This window comes from Oreochromis aureus, linkage group 19, assembly GCF_013358895.1.
Source record: "Oreochromis aureus strain Israel breed Guangdong linkage group 19, ZZ_aureus, whole genome shotgun sequence".
NCBI classification, from domain to species: domain Eukaryota; kingdom Metazoa; phylum Chordata; class Actinopteri; order Cichliformes; family Cichlidae; genus Oreochromis; species Oreochromis aureus.
Genome location: NC_052960.1, coordinates 4,540,205 through 4,560,330, shown reverse-complemented (window position 1 = coordinate 4,560,330; position 20,126 = coordinate 4,540,205). Strand labels below are relative to the sequence as shown.

The window sequence follows — 20,126 nt, the reverse complement described above, 5'->3', positions numbered from 1 at the left end:
AATGAATTCTTTTCTTCTATTAGATACAATGGTCTTGCGCAGAGTTTGGGAGCATTGCCACTGGACCTTTCACAGGGCGTGAGATCAAGCAAGCAGTCGCTCAGGACGCATTCCCACGTATGTGGCAAATGTGCTCTCCTGACTACACTTTTCTGAAAAGCCCAGTACCAGCACTTTCAGACTAACCCATTGATGTAATTCCATAACTTTTTTTCTCAAACAGGTTGCTCAGTTCCAGCTTCCTTTGTGGTAAGTTCATTTCTTTGGTTCCTCTTACATGGGGTATCCAATATTTGATCCAAGTTTGGCACACTAAGTGTCCAACTGTGATGGAGTCAAGGTATTTATACTTGAAGCAGCTCTTTCCACTACACTAACAATTATATTGTCTTTGTCTTCAGTGCAAGGTGACCCCAGTTCATGGTAAGTCTGTCTAAAAGCAGAGATTGCAACTCTAATGATAAAAATGCATTGTCAGGGCTCTAGACTAACTGTTTGCCATGGTTGCACTGAAAGCGCCTAGGCGCACCCAAATTTTTCAACCGCATCACTTAACACCGCAGTTTTACACGTGCACTTTTGGGGGAAAATTGCTGTCCATACAGACAATATTGATTTGTAAATGATTAACTAACAATCTTGTCAACACATAATTCTTTATTTGGAGCACAGTTCTACAAGAAAGATAAGTTACTGAAAAAGTGCTTGTGCTTAAAGTGCTTTGGCACTCTCTGGTAATATTGTAGACAATGTTAAATGTTAAACTTGACAATGTTAAACTTAATCATCACATCGGCCTCCTCTGACAACCTGTTTGCTGCTGCCTGCTGCTTAAAGGCAGTGGGGAGAGGGACAGTTGGGCAGTGCATTCATTGCAGCATATAATGTGTTACACTGTGCTTTTGCAGCGTTCAGAGATTGATGGCTCCATGTCAGAGCTGGCTATGAATTTCAGACGGATCAGGCCTTAACTTAACCAAAAAGTTATCAATAGTTCTTCTCATCTTTTCTTATTACCCACAGCTACATCCACTTCTGTCGGGCCTAGGCTACTCACTAGGGCTGGGTATCATCACTGATTTCTATAATCCATTCGATTCCAATTCACAAGGTCCACATTCAGTTCGGTTCAATTTTGACTCAGTCAGAAATATTATAATTCTGATCATTTATCAGTACTGATACATGTGAGACTTCATCAGAGGTGTGAGCATCACAGCAGATGCCTTTGTGTCAAAGTAACTGAGAATAAAACACAGAAAAACATGAAGAAGATTTTCCTGGCCTGGCTTTTTATAGCAGATAACCGTAAAAATATTCTGCAATTTTGCATCATTTTAAAAAGTATACATTTCTTCAGTATTGAACAGCAGAAATTAGGCTTTCTGTCCGAGGTCATTTAAGTAAAAACAAAATAAAAATAAAGTAGAAGACAGCAGCCGACAGCGCTGTAAACAACGGTACACTGGTGGGTAATAAGCAAATGAATAATGCAGAAAACAGAGATTTGAGATGGGAAACGGTTCTTCAAGTACACAGAGAGAGAGAGCGAGAGAGAGCTGTGCATGAAGTGTGATTTTATCATGATGGAAGCAAAACAGCAAAAGTAAGAGGGAATTAATGACGACATTTATCAAATGTGAAGCGTAGTTTGGATCTTCTTTTGCTGCTGGTTCAGTGAATTTTGGTTGGAGAGATACAAAACCTGCAGCTCAGAATCGAGCGCAAAAAAAACGGAAACACAAAGCGCGGACCCGACGCATCAGAATCAGTGAGCTGTCGGCTTTCAGCCCCAACGGCGTGTACATGTACGTGCCATCGGATAAGAAAGCCGAGAAAGAAAAAGCTGATTCTGATGCGTCAGGTGCGCGCTCTGTGACTACGTCTTTGTGTGGAATCCGTTTACCTGCTCTAATTTACTGGTTGGTAGGTGTTGAAATAGTTTTGTGAGCTTTAATCTGAGATTCTGGCGTTTCTGGCAAAATACATTTCTATTCAAAAGTCGATTCACAATTTAATGAATCGATATCACTTTAATCAAGCTACTCACCTCTCTATCCACCTGCACTTTCGAACGTACACACAAAGGGCTACAGCAATATCTGGACCACGGCCAATCAGAGGTCCCACCCCTGACTATCTCTGATTGGTTTAGACCACGATAGGGGCATAATGTGCGTCTCCAACAGCTGGTCGCACCGGTGCAACCTAGGATATTTTTTAGTTGCACCATTGAAAAATTTGGTCACATTTGCGACCAAATTGGTCGCACTCTAGAGCCCTGATTGTGAAGGACTACTATCTGACGCACAACCATTCTTCTTTTACAGTGAATCTCATTTGTGATGCAGCTGACGGGTGGGTGAATTGCTGTTTTCTCCAATCTTGATTCTGTCTACGTAAAATTCTTTAAGACAGTGTAAGCAAGGTGACCTTGGATTTCAATTTATTTTGTTTTTTCCACAGTTCAAAACCTAAACAAATCCTGTCAGCTGGCAATTCCTCTGCAGCCCTGTGCAATTACACCATCACAGAACATGCCTGTTCCTCTGTAAGATGCTTTTTTATACTCAATTATCAATCCAAAAACAGAACAAGGATTTTGGCCCAATGTGGTCCTGAGACACATCCTTGTAAGCTCTGGCAAAAGCGTTGTATTCTTTCTCTGTTTTCTTTTTCAAGGCTGCATATCTCACATCCAGCAACTTGGTCACACTGCTGAACTGCACACTGAAAAGCCAAAACATATACCCAGTAGAAGTCTGGAAACTCTTCTTCCTAAAAGAGCCTGCTGTACTGGACCAGGCCCTTGAGACATTTGCTAACATGGTAAGTACAAAATCACAATTTCCCAATATTTGTGCTTTGCTATGTGACGTTTGTGTCCAACTACAAATATTGTTCTGCCAATTCAAGGCCAGCAACAACACCTACCCAACCTCGTCAAATGTACTTGAGGCCCTTGAAGAAGTGACAATTGCCAATTTCAGCCAGGCACAACTACAGAGTGAGGAGTTCATTACCAGCTGGTTCAAGACAAAGATCCGTCCGTTTCTGGCCGCTCCATCTTTCAATTTTCTATTTTGCCTTAGCTCCAAAAACTTCAGCTGCCAAACATACCAGATTGTGTAAGCAAATATGTGATATATTGCTCTATGTTCAAAAAACATGCAGTTACTATTAGTGTAGATGTTGAAAGCTTTCTCTCAAATGTAGCATTCAGGCATTTGGCAGCCAAAAGGCATCCATGGACAGAGACAGACAGCAAGCAGTCTTCACTCATTTCATCAAACCTTTCCTGTCAAGAAATGACTCAACAGGTAAAAGCAGACACTTGACCTCACTTGGGTATTTCCTTGACAACATGTGGTTTATTACCGGGCCAATGACTTAAATTCTTTCTGTGCAGATCCTGGCTGTGTCTCATCTATCACAGGGAGCCAAGAGTGGTTAAAGAAAAACCTTGGCGAGTTCGTTGATTTTGCAAGTCTGCAGGATTTGCAAGCTTTCAATCCTAATTTGTCCACTGTGAGTGCCTACTGCAGTTGTACTTCTTCCTGCAAATTGACATCTTTTAGCCAGTACCATTGCCATTGCTGCTGGCTAACATTATGCTGGTTCCCTTTTGTAGGCTGAATTGCTGTCAGTTCTGAATCCTTCTCAGGTGGCAAAGCTGCTCCTTAACTCGGGAGCCTCGAATAACACAGTTTTCGTTGACCTTGTGTTTGAGCGACTGGACAAGGGAAATGGGTTTGAAAATGTGAATGAATTCCTGACACAGCTGACAATCAATGGACAGGTAGGCTAGTGTTATTAAAGGGTGGCAGAAAATCCTGCCGTTTCATTCCAGCACAATAAGAAAGAACAAGACATTTGTCTAAACCAATACATCAGTTTTCAGGAGCCTTTCATACTAAAGAAACGGTTACAGCCTTTGTGGCATGCTGTATATATCCAAAATCCAGTCTCTGTTTTCCTTATGTCCTTTTAAACCTCAATTTGACAGACACCGACTTTCGAGCCTGTTGTGAGAGATCATGTGATGAACAAAACCTTCACTATCATCAGTCCACATTTCTCCAGTTTTACCACAAACGACTTTGACAAGTGGTTCAGTGTGAAACTGGTTCCTATCCTTGCAAGTTTTACACCAGAAATGCTCACAAATGCAACCACAAACATCAACTGCACAATCTACCACATCATGTGAGTAGCTTCATTGCAGCAATCACGAATTTCTTGCAACACACAATAAATATAGTGATAAAGGACAGCATGAGAATCTCTTCTTTCAACTGTTACAGTGTGAGTGGGATGGCTAAAGTTTTCAAGGAGATGCCACCGCATAGGCAACAACAAAACACAGTTGTTCTGCTGGGCTACCTAAAAAGATCTGACAGCGTCATCAAAGAACCAGGTAGGGCTGATACAGTGTGCGTTATGGGTTTTTCTGTTTGAAATGTCTTGAAAAGCACTGACCAAATAAAACTTGCCCTCAAATTCATCGTCTACCAGTCAAAACCTTGCTAAAATATCCCAACTTTCTTCTGCATGCCATAGCTTGCAGGAAACAAAATGAGAGTGATTCCCAATGGGTTCGAGCAAATTTGGGTCCATTCGTCCAATACACAGCAATCTCTGATATCAAAGACTTCAACATCTCTACGGTAAGCCACACACAGAAGGTGTGTTAACATTTCAAAATGACAAGCAATTCATAGACCCCCCCTTCTGCTTGCAAACTGACATCTTTGAGCCAGACCATTGGCATTCCTGCTGTCTAACATCAAGTTGATTCCTTTTGTAGGCTGGATTGTTGTCAGCGCTCAGTCCCTCTGAGGTAGCACAGTTGCTACTGAGCTCGGGAGCCTTAAATAACACAGATTTGATTGATCTTGTGTTTGAACGACTGGACAAGGGCAACGCTCTGGAAAATGTGGATGTATTCCTGACACAGCTGACAATCAATGGACAGGTATGCTAGCATTATTAAAGGGTGGCAGAAAATCCTGCCGTTTCATTCCAGCACAATAAGAAAGAACAAGACATTTGTCTAAACCAATACATCAGTTTTCAGGGAGCCTTTCATTGTAAAGAAACGGTTACAGCCTTTGTGGCATGCTGTATATATCCAAAATCCAGTCTCTGTTTTCCTTATGTCCTTTTAAACCTCAATTTGACAGACACCGACTTTCGAGCCTGTTGTGAGAGATCATGTGATGAACAAAACCTTCACTATCATCAGTCCACATTTCTCCAGTTTTACCACAGACGACTTTGACAAGTGGTTCAGTGTGAAACTGGTTCCTATCCTGCAAGTTTTACACCAGAAATGCTCACAAATGCAACCACAAACATCAACTGCACAATCTACCACATCATGTGAGTAGCTTCATTGCAACAATCACGAATTTCTTGCAACACACAATAAATATAGTGATAACGGACAGCATGAGAGTCTCTTCTTTCAACTGTTACAGTGTGAGTGGGATGGCTAAGGTTTTCAAGGAGATGCCACCGCATAGGCAACAACAAAACACAGTTGTTCTGCTGGGCTACCTAAAAAGATCTGACAGCGTCATCAAAGAACCAGGTAGGGCTGATACAGTGTGCGTTATGGGTTTTTCTGTTTGAAATGTCTTGAAAAGCACTGACCAAATAAAACTTGCCCTCAAATTCATCTTGTCTACCAGTCAAAAACCTTGCTAAAATATCCCAACTTTCTTCTGCATGCCATAGCTTGCAGGAAACAAAATGAGAGTGATTCCGAATGGGTTCGAGCAAATTTGGGTCCATTCGTCCAATACACAGCAATCTCTGATATCAAAGACTTCAACATCTCTACGGTAAGCCACACATTTAACATCTGGTCTTCCCTAAAAACAGCACAACAGTGTTTTTGAACACTGTAATTAAATAGTTTTGTTTGCCATTTGAGATAATATTAGAGTGGGGTTACCCCCTATGATGAATCTTTCTTACAATGTTAATGGTAAATACCTAAACAGTATATGGGTTCCCTCAGTACACAAACAAATGCATGCATTTGTTAATTTTTTTGTGATTACTTACTGAATTACTGGTTTTATCTTCTAGGTGAATGTAGCAGATCTGCTTACTCTTAGTCAGTTAGCCATTCTTGCAACAACTCCATTACAGCTAAAAAGTAAGGAAGATGTTATGAAGATCATGGCAGTCATCAACCCTGGTGACTTTGGCGCTTTCTTTGATCATGTCTCTCCGGCCATTAAGGTAACCATCATTGTTTTCTTAATAAAGCAAGGGAATTTCCCCCAGGAAGTATACCACACTAAACTGGATAGAAAAGTTGCCTTTTTTTTAGGTTAAAGCTGAAATTGTGTATAAACGGAAAATTAAAAACTTACATCCTGTAGAAAATGCCAGTGACATTACTGTATAGCCATGCTGAAAGGTACACTTACTTACTATGTTGCTGTAATACTTTCTTACTGTTTTAGTACTAACAGTAACCAATAACAAACCAGTAGCTTATTTCATGGACACTTGCCTTTAATGTTAAGTAATGCCTTTTTATTTTATGTCCACAGTACCGTTTCCAAACAACTGTCACTTCAAGGTGCAGTCAAAGAAATAAATAGAAACCGCTGAATAGACCAGCAAATAGGAAAATGATGTATAGACACACAAAACAAAATACAAGTCTAATAAAATATAACAGAAATAGAAAGAAACGCCGCAAAAACTGGGAGGGTGCAATCCACACTAAGGACAAGGGAAGTGTTTTGGGGGACAGAATAAAGTGACGGAACAGTTGTGGACGTCACAAGCTAAGCGAGCTAATACCAAAAACGGCTAATACCAAATATGTTTGTGCTGTATTATGTGACTCATGCGATTAAAACACAGGTTACTTTTCATGTTTTTCTTCCTCGCAACACTGAAGAATCCTCCCATTCATTTCTGTGCGTTTCTGTCTTTGAATTCCGCCGCTGTTCCGTCCCGTTAATTCCTCCCCCAAAACACTTTTGTTGTTTTATGTGAAATTTCTTAACCGCCATTGTGCTTTATTTAACCTCTTTTGTGTTTTAATCCACTTTGGTTGTCTTTTTTGCGCTTTTGTGGCATGTTTCTATTTGCAGTTGCTCTCTTCAGGTGTAGTACATTTGACCTCTCAGACATCTGTAATTTACCTTTTTTGGCATTTCGGTTAGACGAAGTTGTTTTTTGTTTTTTTTAATTAATTCAGTCATATATTCATTCATTCATCGCAGCCTTAGGGAAGTGTTTTTGGTTTGTTTGTTTGTTTGGGAGCAGGGCTTAGGTTTGGTCAGCTAGACTTTATAGTTGTTCACAATTGTTAGAGTAAGTAGTTCTTTTCGCCTGCTGTTTTATGGTTAGTGTATTGAAACAGTGTGCCTTTGTATCTTTAGTGTGTATTTGTAGTTTAGGCAACACACACACTTGCTTTGGTTTAGGAAGTAATTTTGATTAATATTTGATTCCTTGGTATCACCACCAAGGAAGTTAGGGAGAAGGTTCTTGGTTTCTGTGGTCCTGGCATATAATCTTAGAAATGTATACTGAATATCATCACCCCAGGACTCTGTTTTTATATGGTTACGATCATTTTAAGTATTTCTGTCAGATAGATGTTCAAATATTAAAGCAGGTCATTTTAGTTACAAAACTGGTGCCATTTCTTCTAAACCACATTTCCACACCATCTTTTCGTTGTAATCTGCAGTTTAAGCTTTAGGCTTGTAAACAGTTCTAAGCCAGAAGTTTAAAGTTTAAAAAAGTAGTTCTGAATAATACAATGGGGAAAAACAAAACTAATGAAACTAACAGCTGGATTATGGTTCAAATTCAGATACTTTTAACTTTCTTGTATGGATTTTACTCATGCTGTGTAATTTTACCCCAGGTCCATTCAGCTAACTACTCACAGGAAGTGAAGTCTGCATTCCTTGAAGCAGTTTTCAACAGAGGGAATCTGTCATCTCCAGCTGTCAGTGATGGAGACTTCCTGCTATGGCTCAGAGTTCGACTGAGCCCTCTCCTGACCAACCTCTCTCCCAGCCTGGTGACACCCTTATTCAGCATCGGGATCAAAAGGAGTTGTAACAGCAGCCAAGAGATGTAAGAATTTCTACACTCAGTTTTATAAATTGCTGTATATTTGCTGAGATCAACAACAACTTAGGGTAAATGATATGTGGAGGATTCTGGATCAAATGAAGTGACATTTAATAGATGTTTCTATAATTGCATTTTTTTGTTCGAATTTAGGATTGCATTGCTGGACACATTGACCACAACACTCAGCAGCAACACCCAAAGGGAGATCTACAAAAACATACTTGTCTTCCTTCAAGGTTTGTTACTTCAAAAGCTAATAATGAAAAACATCTGTGACAAAAGTAACCGTTTTGTTTGGCTTGTTTTTGACATGTGCAACCTAGTTTAAACTGTGATTTCACTTGTGTTAAAAACAGGTCCACCACCACTCAAGTGTTACAGTGGTGGAAGCTTCTATGTCTATCTGAGGAACACTTTCCTCAGCTTTGGCTTTCCAGATTCGTCCACGTTTGTGTCACTCCTGCCACCAATGCGCAAATCAGAGGTAAAAAAAAATAGATAAATAAGGAATCATCTTTATTTATTAAAAAAAAAAATTCACACGCCTGTGATTCCAGGTGCAATTCACTAATTCCAGCACTAATAGAATATGTCAAATTGTGTTTTTTTTTTTAATCTTTCTCCAGCTTCTTGATACCATCAGCACCTCAGAGCTCCGCCAGTTCCTTAGTCAGCCCAGTGTGATTAGTAACAGTACTGACATCTGTGTCATCTTCAACAACTACGACAACACTCCTGCCTTCCTTGAGACTGTATGTCCCTTAAATACTGTCTCCATTTTACATACAACATTATTGGCTCCACACAAAATGTGTATTGACCTTCGCAGTATTCAAGCAATAATACTGCTTGTCACTTAAATTGACAGTTTTACTTCAATTTGTCATTAAATGTAAAAATGTATGTGTTTTGCCCTAGGAGGATGTTCCGGATGATGTAAAGAAGGTGATCCTCCCCTGTATTTGGCCTTCTGCGCTGAATAGCAGGAGCAGAGCTGAGGCTAATTTATGGTTTGACCTGCGACTGAGGAATTATCTTAGATTCCTCAGCAAGAGCCTCATCAGCCCCGACGAAGTGCAGAACGCCTCATGTTTTGCCTTCCAGAAACTGTAAGTCTCTTTTTCATTGTGTCTCAAGATAAGTGAATGAATTACATGATGAGCACGTTTTTCATTATTTTCCTTTCAACAGGGTCTATGTGATGGGAAATAACTTCACATACAACAGCTCTGAGTTTGGACAGCAGTACGTTTATACCACCATCAAGACCTACTTGAGTGCTGGTAAGATTTGTTAATGAGCAAATATGCTGTAAAAGCAGCATGTATGTATACGGTGTGTATATGGGTGTGCGTGGAAATCAAGGAATTTAAAAACTGTCTGCTTGTCATTTTTTATTTCGAATTATATGAAATGGATAAAAATTCTTTAAGAAAAATACTGCCTGACTATCCACAATGAGTTTGTAAAATGCAGCTAGCTGCAACAATTTCGTTTGTGGAAAAAGATCAGAATTTACTTCTAAGAGGGGGTTTACAGTTTATGTAGAATGATTACTGCAGTCATGTTTCCTCCTGGTTTGAATACACTTCATCATTTTTATCTATATACCGTATTAAACACCTTCATTCCTTGCATACTTATTGCATTAGTGGATATGTATAGGCTTACATGTTCCACACAGGCCCAAATGATAATAGCAACTGCCAGACAGAGAAGAAACATGTATGTGCAATCTTACTGGGATGAAGCAGCTGCTGTAACATGTGTGGATCTTACCAAACATACAGTGCACATAACACGCATCTGTTTTTCTTTTCTGGCTCATCTGAAGTCAGTGTGCTTGCTGAGTGAAAAGAGTAGGTGGTCTTAAATTTTGAGCCACGTTATGCCAAAACTGATGTGGATTCGTATTTAAATGTCACAGGGGAGATCGCTTAACAAGTTGTTTATTGTCAGTGTGTTCTGCTTTTCTTGGTTCCACAGGTTCTGGCGCCAGATGCTACAATGCCAGTGATGCAGCACTAAACTCTACTGCCTGGTTTGTCAGTAACATCGGGAACTTTGTGACATTTATCACTCTGGATGACCTCACCACCTTTGTCTCCACCGCTCAGGTATGTCCAAAGATCACATATGTGCAGTTAATAAAGCAAAATACAAAGTCCGTGATTTTGGTGGGAATGTTAAAACGGTTAGCAGAAATCAGTATTATTGACCTGTTTTGTTTCTTAATTTTTAAAGTTTCAAGTGTTCTTGAAGAACCAAGCCAACCTGGAACTCTTCAACAATAAAGCAATCCCAGCAAATGTAACCAACTACTATGTCACACAGCTTTTTGCATTCGATCCGAACTTCAAGCCGGTCAAGTATGTATTACCAGTCTGACAAAAACAGCAAACTGTGTTATGTGAACCATACACTGCATATAATTTAGCAGTTCAGTGGTAGTCATTCTGTATTTGTAGTTAAAAATCTGTTTTCATTCAGCCTCCCAGGCTTTTTCCTGTGCTCTTCTGCGGTGCCACCTTTGGCATATACTACTATGACTGAAGCTGAAACCATGGTTATCTTAGACAATCTGAAGACTTTCTGCAATGGCCCCCAGGACCCTGAGGTACCAGCCCTAAAAACAAACAGAGTTGAATTGTTTCTAGCAAAAACCAACCATAAATCTCATTGTTGTAAATGCTGGTTTTCAGGTAAATATTAACAAAAAAAACCTAAACTCTGAACAGTATGCTCTCTCGCAAAGGCCATCTTAATTTTAACTCTGTTAAAATCGGTCCCTTATTAATAATAAACCCTGTTACTTAATAACTATGTTATCAGACATAATTCTCTTTGCATTTACTCCTGTTTACACATGTTTTGATATTTTATTTGAAAGGTTTCTGCTGCTTTGGCATCCAACATCAAGATAATTACATCAGTGACATTTATAGCTCTTGGTAGCTCCAGCGCAGGTCTGAGCAACAGCCAGATCAGTTCAGTTTCCTCATCAGTGCTCATCTCTTCTTTGTCCACCCTGGGCTCAATCAGTACCTGGAGCCAAGATCAGGCCTCAATAATCATCCAAACCCTTACTGCCTCAGGCTTCCAGGTAACACCCTTCAGGTCCACCTAATATACCTAATATCCATGTTAGATCTTAAATGCATGTGCCTAACGATGATACATATTAATCCAGTAAGGTTTTACAAAATACAAAATAACTCTAAGATGCTTACCACTTTAGAGAATGAGGCTTCAAAAACTTGAAATGTGTTAACAGATCAACAGCGAAGCCTCCCTGGCATCCCTTGGCACACTTGTTATTGGACTTCCTTCAGAAACAATAGCAAAAACCAGCGCTTCTGTGCTACTCAGCGTCTCAAAGAGCACCACCTTCGTTTCCAACATGCTGGCAGCCCCAAGTGTTGTCCAACTGACCGTCGTCAAAAAGGTACAACGTTAGCTTCAAGTTAAAGTAAATATAAACTAAATGCTATGATCTGGAGGACATCAACTTATTCATCTTTGGCATTATGATATTTAAATATTAGAGTAATTTTGATATCAATATTAACTCTGTATTCCATAATATTATTACTCCACTCATCACATTTAATCTTAAATGCATTTACCTAACCTGGTAGATCATTTCTCTGGACATAAATCCATCACAAGTGGTGCTGAATGTGCCAGATGCTATGGCAGTTAGGATCCCACCATCCCTGTTGGTGTTTTCTAGCCAATCTGCAAACATCACTGTGCTCAACAGAAAAACATGGACACCAGATCAGGTTAACATTTTGTTAAATACACACAATAGCATTATTAATCAGAAATGACTTTTTAAAGTCAATGTTACAGATAATAATACAAAATAATCCACTCTGTTTTTTGTTCTTCTAGGCTGCCATCTTTTTTGGGGTCCTTGACAACACAAACTTTGACATCGAGCAGTAAGTGAACAAGTCATATAACTATGTGGCCCTGTAGGTTTATTTTGAAGAGGGGATTATTTATTATTTCTCTCCGGTGTTTTTCAATCCTCTCCGCAGGCTTTCTCCTTCAGTGCTGCAAGGCTTCACTTGCACTTCTGTCCAGAAAATGACACAATTCAGGACCAAGGAGCTAATCAGGGCCTGTAGGCGCCGGGCAGGCCGAGCCAAAGTGCAGTTAAAGGAATCCCAGGTAACATCTGCTAGAAAGGAATTTAATAATATTACTATGACTCTTAAAATTAAGTTAACAATTAAGATATGTATTTTATATGGATATAAAATACAAGAAACACAAATCATCAGGTTGAGAATTTCTTTTACTTTTGAAAGTTATGATTATCCACGAATCATCAGTTTCAGTGTTACAAACAGCTTACTTGCATGCAGGGCTGGACTGGGACAAAAAATCAGCCCGGGCATTTTGACTTGTGACCGGCCCACCATGGTATTATAGGAAAAGCCATAAAGCCTTTATAATAACTTAAACCTACACCATCCTCCCTATTATGGTATTCTAAACAGTACTTAGCAAAAATATAAAACAACCTAATTTATAATTACATATACCTAACTAATAGGGTTGCCAACTCCCAGCAAAAAAAAAAAAAAAAATAGAGAACCACTCCCGTACCCTCTGCCTCAAGATGCGTAATCGACAAAACCAATTTTAATTTAATGCACGTATAAAACAAATGCACAGAAATCTATTATTTTTCTCCAGTAATTAAATAGATTCAACATCTTTCTTCAACAGAATTGCAGACTGCACAGATGGTACCTCCCCAAAGGAAAGAATACTATAACTTACTAGGGTATATACTAGACTTAATATTTACTGAATACAGTAATGGACTTCTATACATTTTACATCAGATGAAAACTTTGGTTGTAAAATTCAGATAATTATTTATTAAAAGCTAGATATTTTAAATAAGAATAAGTAAGAAAAGTATTTCTTTGTGCCCCCCTTTCCCTGTTAATGCCCTACCTGGCCCCCTGGCAAAACTTTGCTAGATCTGCCCCTGCACAGTTACCAGCTGTCAGCTACGTAGAAAAGGATCCTGGTGTTATTTGTCTCTCAGAAACGGTTCATAACTTCCCTTCAACTCATTCATGTCACCTAAAAGGTAAACCTGTTTCTCCATCACCTGTTCAGCTCTGATGATTCAGTAAGGACATCTCCTGGTTTCATCTTCATGTTTCCCTCTCACCAGATAACCAAACCGATATAATGACCAGCAGCTTTTACGGCTGTGGCTCCAGCAAACATCAGCTGATGCTAGAAATTAATATTAAATAAATTCTAACAACAGCTGATCAAGCTTAAACGTGCTGCTGTTGTTTAGCGCGACATCCGCTGGTTTCCTCTTTCTGGCGCAGAGAGAAAAGCCGATCAGCTGATCATTGATCAGTTTCTTGATTGCATTTGCAACTTTCTAGCTTAAGTAGTATGGGACAAATCGCGTTCCTTTTCAGCTCAACTTTAAAGTACGACCTCCTCGGCTGTAATTGGTCCGGCCCAGAGTCAATCATGACCAACTGGCCAATCCACCATTCATTTATACCGTTAAAAAAAGAAAAGAAATAAAACCCCATCGGCCCATAAAAACGAAAAATCACGAGTGGCCCACCGGGCAAACGCCCGGTATGCCCGATGGCCAGTCCAGCCCATGTCACTGAGTACTATCTTTTTTTCCACTGTTTTCTACAGCTGACCTGCATGCTCAACTTGCTGAGTGGTGAAATCTCACAAAACTTTACAGATTATCCATCAGATATGCTTCTCTACTTAAGGTGAGTAGGTGTCTCCAAGCATTTTCTTGCACTCACCTCAAAATGCGTCATTAATGTGAAGAAGAGCTTTCATTACTGGTTTTACCTTTTTTTTCCCAAAAACAGCAGCAAAAATGTCAACAAAGGCAACTGCAGGTCATACTTTTCTGCGTTGGGTGCGGCAGACTTCTCTGTGGCCTCCAAAATCTTGAATAAGGGCTCGCAACTGTTCCGTGAAGCGACTGCGTGCTTGGTGAGTGGTGTTATTTTTTTTTACAAACAAATAATAAATGCACGAGTTACACTCTGACACTGGTAAGGTTGCAGACGTGCACAGTTTTTTAAATACAGTATTTCCTTGTTTTCTGTTTTCAGGGTATAAATGGCTTGAGGCTGAGCAGACAGAATGTGGAGATCTTGGGGAACATGGCTTGCACTCTGGATGCGTCTTACATACAGAACGCAGATCCTCTCATCCTGGAGAAACTTAAAGCCTGCAATGACTTCTCTGCCAGCCAGGTGGCAGCCATGGAGACCTTGCTGCTGTCTGGAACAACACAATATGGGTACAATGATAAAAACAAGTCATTCTGTCAGGAGTTTAAAAATACAATTAATGCTTTACTTCCCCTTCACAGTCTTGTTAATGCTGCTGTGCATCATGCACACACCAGACAGTCACCGTGCTCATATTTGCAGTGTGATTGAATCGTAACTGAAAAGGAGGATACAAAAGAGTCCACTTTTAATCTTATCTTTATTACCAGTCACATCTGAGGGGAAGCCATGAGCCAATCACAGTTTTTGCTGTGCCGATATTATACCTTCAACCACTCTGGGAACAATGTTTCACAAAGTTTCCAGGCATAGCGGGGTTAGAAAATATAATATAACAGATTTGCTATTTAATGTTGTATCTTAAATCAGATTAAGCTATATAATCCATTACCTACTCCTCAGACTTAGCCTCTAAGGAAAACATTTGATTTTTCTTGTTTCCAGTATAGAGAGCTGGTGTAGGCTGCACAAGTGTTTGATGGCTGCCCCTCCCTGAGCCTGGTTCTGCCGGCGGTTTCTTCCTGTTAAAAGGGATTTTTTCCTTCCAACTGTCGCCAAAGTGCTTGCTCATAGGGGGTCATATGATGTTGGGGTTTACTCTCTATGTATTATTGTAGGGTCTACCTTACAATATAAAGCGCCTTGAGGCAACTGTTCTTGTGATTTGGCGCTATATAAATAAAATTGAATTGAATATGAATTGAATTGAATTGCAGATGTGGGAGGCTAAGCTAAGTCATCAGCCTTTTGAAATTGGGCTAAGGAACAACAATTAGAAACCAAACAGCTCTTAGAGAAATGCATATGCAAACTTCAAAAATTTTTAATATGCAGAGATTAATTTGCACCAGTTATGGTTTTGCAGAGCTATCAGTTAGCTGCACTTTACAAGTTTAACTCCTACATTATTTTTAAAATGAAGCCATAAACCTTGATTTATTGCCACAAACTTGCCAGTTTCATCTTGAGGACTTTGTATATATAATACATAGTAGCCATGCCACCAAATTTTGTAGCCCATACTACCCCTTTCAAGTTAGCACTGTAAGAAAATATCCTTTTCTATTTTCAGAAATGCTGCTTCCTGGAATGAGCAAACACTGGAGAACCTTGTACCCCTTCCACTCTACTTCACAAGAAATATCTGGAGCCGGTTCGATTTTGTATGTTTCTTCTTGTTGCTTGATAGTATTTAGTCTAATAATATTCATTCAAATACCTTGTGTTAGAAATCAGTTTGGGTAACTTTGTTTTTTTACAGACAACAAAGAAAATGTTCCTTAAGACCTTCATGCCCAAACTGAGGAAAGCAAATACAGAGAAAAGCAAGCTCAAGACGCTGTTCCAAAAGATCAGCAGCCTGACGACAAAACGAGAAGCAGGTACGACCTTGTTCTTATTCATTTTCACACCAGCTATTCAAACTGAATAAAAACAATTAGTCAGCGGGAGATTAATAATTGTATAACTGTATAACTTAAATAAATAGACATTGTAAACAGTTTGCCTTAGTGGTACAAGTACAGATAGCAAAAGATTCAGCGAACTTAGAGAAGTCAGGTGATAATATTTATAGCAAAATGTCACAGTGCACTGATGTGACTGTTTATCTGTTGCAAAAAGACAGATTTGTCCTTTTTAAAGTTAGACAGCCTTGCACAATAACCCATTTTGTATGCTCAAATGTTATATGACTTAAATATTATATTTGCTTTTATATATAAAGGCAACCGTAGCTTGCACAGCACTCTCATCTGCATCTCTAATTGTTCTTAAGGTTGTACCATGGGCAGCATCACCCAGGTGATAGTTAGCGACCCCTCCTTCCCCTTTGGCTATGATCTCATGCAGTTTGACCTCTGCCTGGATGTTCCCGTTCTGAAAGAAAACCTCAACTCCATCTGCAACAAAGTGGATGATAATGGCTTCCAGACTATCATCCTAAAGAAACTCAACGAGGTATTTTGTATGGGAATTTTGAGAAAGAGCCAAAATGTGATTCATTACGTTAGACAGGCTTATTATTAAACAGCAGATGGCAAAGGCAGAATTTGCAAATGAGATATTGTTTCAAATTTGGGATTTCAAATTGATTTTAGCACATTAGCACACAGTATTACACATTCTCTATTGTTGCAGGCATTCCCATCAGGGGTTCCTGATCAGGATGTCCAGGTGCTTGGATCAGTGTCTCGTGTGGCATCACTTGACGATATATCCAAGTGGAACATAACCAAAATTGACACCCTTGCAGCTCTAATGAAACCTGAAGATGGACCCTGGGAGGCAGCAAAGGTATAAGAGGAGAAAGTCATTACACTCTTATTCTTAATATTCTTATTATTCTTACATGATACCTTTTCTTTAATGTCGATTAGAGCAACAAAATCATCACTCAGTATCTGAGCACTTTCGGAAACTCCTTGGGCAGCACTGAGCTGACCATTATTGACTCCAACCTGTGCTCACTAAACACCAGTACACTCCAGACCATCAGCCCAGACAGCATCAGGTTGGTGTCAGATTGTAGCTCAACGATACAAAAACATTGCCAAATTTGAGTGGTCGTGCACACGTAACACTGTATGTCTCTTACTTCTTTCAATTTGACAGAAATGCCAGCTCTCTGAATGTGTCAGCATGTTCAGCTGAGCAGAAGAAAGTCCTGTATGACATCAGTAAGACTTCCTTTAGCTCACAACGGTCCAGCTTCAGTATCAGTTACCAGTTGATTAAGCCCTATCTAGGTGAGAATGCATTTTGTCTGTTTGCGTAGCTGTTTCTCTATTTCTCGTAAAACTGCTTTCTAATTTCCTGTTTCATTTCCTTTCTTGATAGGTGGAGCACCACTGCAGGATATAGTAGCACTGTCAACACAAAACATCAGCATGGACATAAGCACTTTCAGCAGTCTGGACCCTACTGTTATAGCTGTAAGAATACTTGCTAAAGAAATAAAACTAAAACTTTTTGGACATCCACCTATATCTAATTTTTATTGTGACTATATTATATGTCTGAGTTATGTTCCCTTTGTTCCATGAAAACTAGCCAAACTGCCAAACTGCCGCTGATATATGTAAATGTCAGCTAAGTTGCTGATAGAGGTGCTTCGGCAACATAAACCACCATATGTAGTCTTTCACATTTCTCATGCTCTTTACTTGACATATTATGCTTTATACATTTTAAAAAGAAGTCATTTATATTTTGCCACTAAAACTCAATGTGTTAAATCTACTGTTGTTCTTTGTCCTGTGTGTTAACAGCTACAGATTAATTTTATTTTCTGTTATTTATTTGAAATTCACAGAATTTGACAGTGAGCAACGTTAAAGGCCTCATGGGTATGCACCTACCTGATCTGAAGCTGTTTGAGAATGATACTGTAGTTCAGACCTGGATCGACCTGCAGCTGCAGTCAGAGCTGGACACACTGAATCTGGGTCTGATCAGCAACAGAATGAGCCCAATAAACCCAACTCCAGGCTCCAACGACACCACTCCAGTTCCTGGCTCCAACGGCACCACTGCAGTTCCAGGCTCCAACGGCACCACTGCAGTTCCAGGCTCCAACGGCACCACTGGAGTTCCTGGCTCCAACGGCACCACTCCAGTTCCAGGCTCCAACGGCACCACTCCAGTTCCAGGCTCCAACGGCACCACTCCAGTTCCAGGCTCCAACGGCACCACTGCAGTTCCTGGCTCCAACGGCACCACTGCAGTTCCAGGCTCCAACGGCACCACTCCAGTTCCTGGCTCCAACGGCACCACTGCAGTTCCAGGCTCCAACGGCACCACTGCAGTTCCAGGTTCCAACGGCACCACTCCAGTTCCTGGCTCCAACGGCACCACTGGAGTTCCTGTCTCCAACGGCACCACTGGAGTTCCAGGCTCCAACGGCACCACTCCAGTTCCTGGCTCCAACGGCACCACTGCAGTTCCTGGCTCCAACGGCACCACTCCAGTTCCAGGCTCCAACGGCACCACTGGAGTTCCTGTCTCCAACGGCACCACTGCAGTTCCTGGCTCCAACGGCACCACTGCAGTTCCAGGCTCCAACGGCACCACTGCAGTTCCTGGCTCCAACGGCACCACTGCAGTTCCAGGCTCCAACGGCACCACTGCAGTTCCTGGCTCCAACGGCACCACTCCAGTTCCAGGCTCCAACGGCACCACTGCAGTTCCTGGCTCCAACGGCACCACTCCAGTTCCAGGCTCCAACGGCACCACTGCAGTTCCTGGCTCCAACGGCACCACTGCAGTTCCAGGCTCCAACGGCACCACTCCAGTTCCTGGCTCCAACGGCACCACTGCAGTTCCTGGCTCCAACGGCACCACTCCAGTTCCAGGTTCCAACGGCACCACTCCAGTTCCTGGCTCCAACGGCACCACTGCAGTTCCTGGCTCCAACGGCACCACTGGAGTTCCTGTCTCCAACGGCACCACTCCAGTTCCTGGCTCCAACGGCGCCACTCCAGTTCCTGGCTCCAACGGCGCCACTGGAGTTCCTGGCTCCAACGGCGCCACTGGAGTTCCAGGCTCCAACGGCACCACTCCAGTTCCTGTCTCCAACGGCACCACTGCAGTTCCTGTCTCCAGCGGCACCACTGCAGTTCCTGTCTCCAACGGCACCACTGCAGTTCCTGTCTCCAGCGGCACCACTCCAGTTCCTGTCTCCAACGGCACCACTGCAGTTCCTGTCTCCAGCGGCACCACTCCAGTTCCTGTCTCCAACGGCACCACTGCAGTTCCTGTCTCCAGCGGCACCACTGCAGTTCCTGTCTCCAACGGCGCTACTCCAGTTCCAGGCTCCAGCGGTGCCACTCCAGTTCCTGGCTCTAACGGCACCACTGGAGTTCCAGGCTCCAACAGCACCACTTCAGCACCAGGGTCCAACGGCACCACCACAGGACCACCAGGCTCCAGTAGCACCACCGCCTCTCAAACCAATGGGAAAGTGGAGCCTGGAAAATCCCAGACAACTATAATGCTGGCTGCTCTGCTAACAGCTATGCTACAAATGCTACTACAACCAGCCTAAACACATACCTAGCTTTCACATTCTCATAATAATCAATAATCATCAGTCAGTAACTTTTTTTTAATATAGCTTGAGGGTGAATATTTTATTTATTTGTTTAATTTAATTCAAAGAAAACCTTTTACCGTACAAATGTTTAATTTCTGCTTTACATATCAGTTAAATTATTTGACATATGGATAATCAAAACTATTGCAGTGATCTTTATTATTTAATATACTTTAAATAGTTCTCTGGGATTTTGAAATGAAGAACTTCTAATAAATTCTAATAATCATTGCCAAATCTTTCTTAAAACTAAATTGCATTATATTTTAAACCATGAAATTTCCTGTTCTGTTATGATCTAACCTGTATTGCTATTGATAAAATCAATAAAAACATGCTAATAAATATCTGACGCCTATGTCTCTGCCTGTTGAGCAACACAAAGATCCAGCATCATATTTTTGAGTAGTTACTGGCTCTGTTGTAAATTCAAAACTTTAAACTCAAGCTTAAGAATGAAAGGTTTAGGGTTCACAGCATTTTATCTAAATGTTTTTTTTTTTAATGGTGATCAGAGAACTGATTTGTGAATTCTGAATGTTTTTCATTTATTTATTTTTTAATCTAAAAGGGGGTTTGTAAGTGATGAAAGA

General features: G+C 40.8%; 1 protein-coding gene across 1 annotated transcript; it reads left to right on the top strand.

Annotated features, from left to right (window-relative positions):
- Positions 1-109: 109 nt before the first annotated feature.
- LOC116314130 (uncharacterized threonine-rich GPI-anchored glycoprotein PJ4664.02-like) lies at positions 110-20,009 on the top strand. The gene is made up of 39 exons (XM_039603322.1): positions 110-117; positions 224-249; positions 402-423; positions 2,331-2,358; positions 2,467-2,551; positions 2,683-2,829; positions 2,917-3,128; positions 3,217-3,320; positions 3,410-3,528; positions 3,632-3,799; positions 4,007-4,206; positions 4,305-4,417; positions 4,561-4,667; positions 6,097-6,252; positions 7,907-8,121; positions 8,272-8,357; positions 8,478-8,605; positions 8,748-8,873; positions 9,040-9,230; positions 9,313-9,404; positions 10,108-10,238; positions 10,366-10,490; positions 10,612-10,738; positions 11,012-11,224; positions 11,396-11,566; positions 11,760-11,906; positions 12,019-12,068; positions 12,168-12,300; positions 13,822-13,904; positions 14,010-14,136; positions 14,259-14,449; positions 15,514-15,604; positions 15,703-15,823; positions 16,219-16,400; positions 16,581-16,736; positions 16,820-16,953; positions 17,055-17,188; positions 17,280-17,374; positions 17,755-20,009. The coding sequence occupies exons 6-39, from the start codon at positions 2,827-2,829 to the stop codon at positions 19,483-19,485; spliced, it is 6,162 nt and encodes a 2,053-aa protein (XP_039459256.1). The 5' UTR covers positions 110-117; positions 224-249; positions 402-423; positions 2,331-2,358; positions 2,467-2,551; positions 2,683-2,826; the 3' UTR covers positions 19,486-20,009.
- The last annotated feature ends 117 nt before the right edge of the window (positions 20,010-20,126 follow it).

Coding starts and splice junctions, on each gene's coding strand:
- LOC116314130 (XM_039603322.1), top strand. Junction 4,418..4,560: donor CAGCGTCATCAAAGAACCAG/GTAGGGCTGATA, acceptor TGCATGCCATAG/CTTGCAGGAAACAAAATGAG. Junction 8,122..8,271: donor TGTAACAGCAGCCAAGAGAT/GTAAGAATTTCT, acceptor GTTCGAATTTAG/GATTGCATTGCTGGACACAT.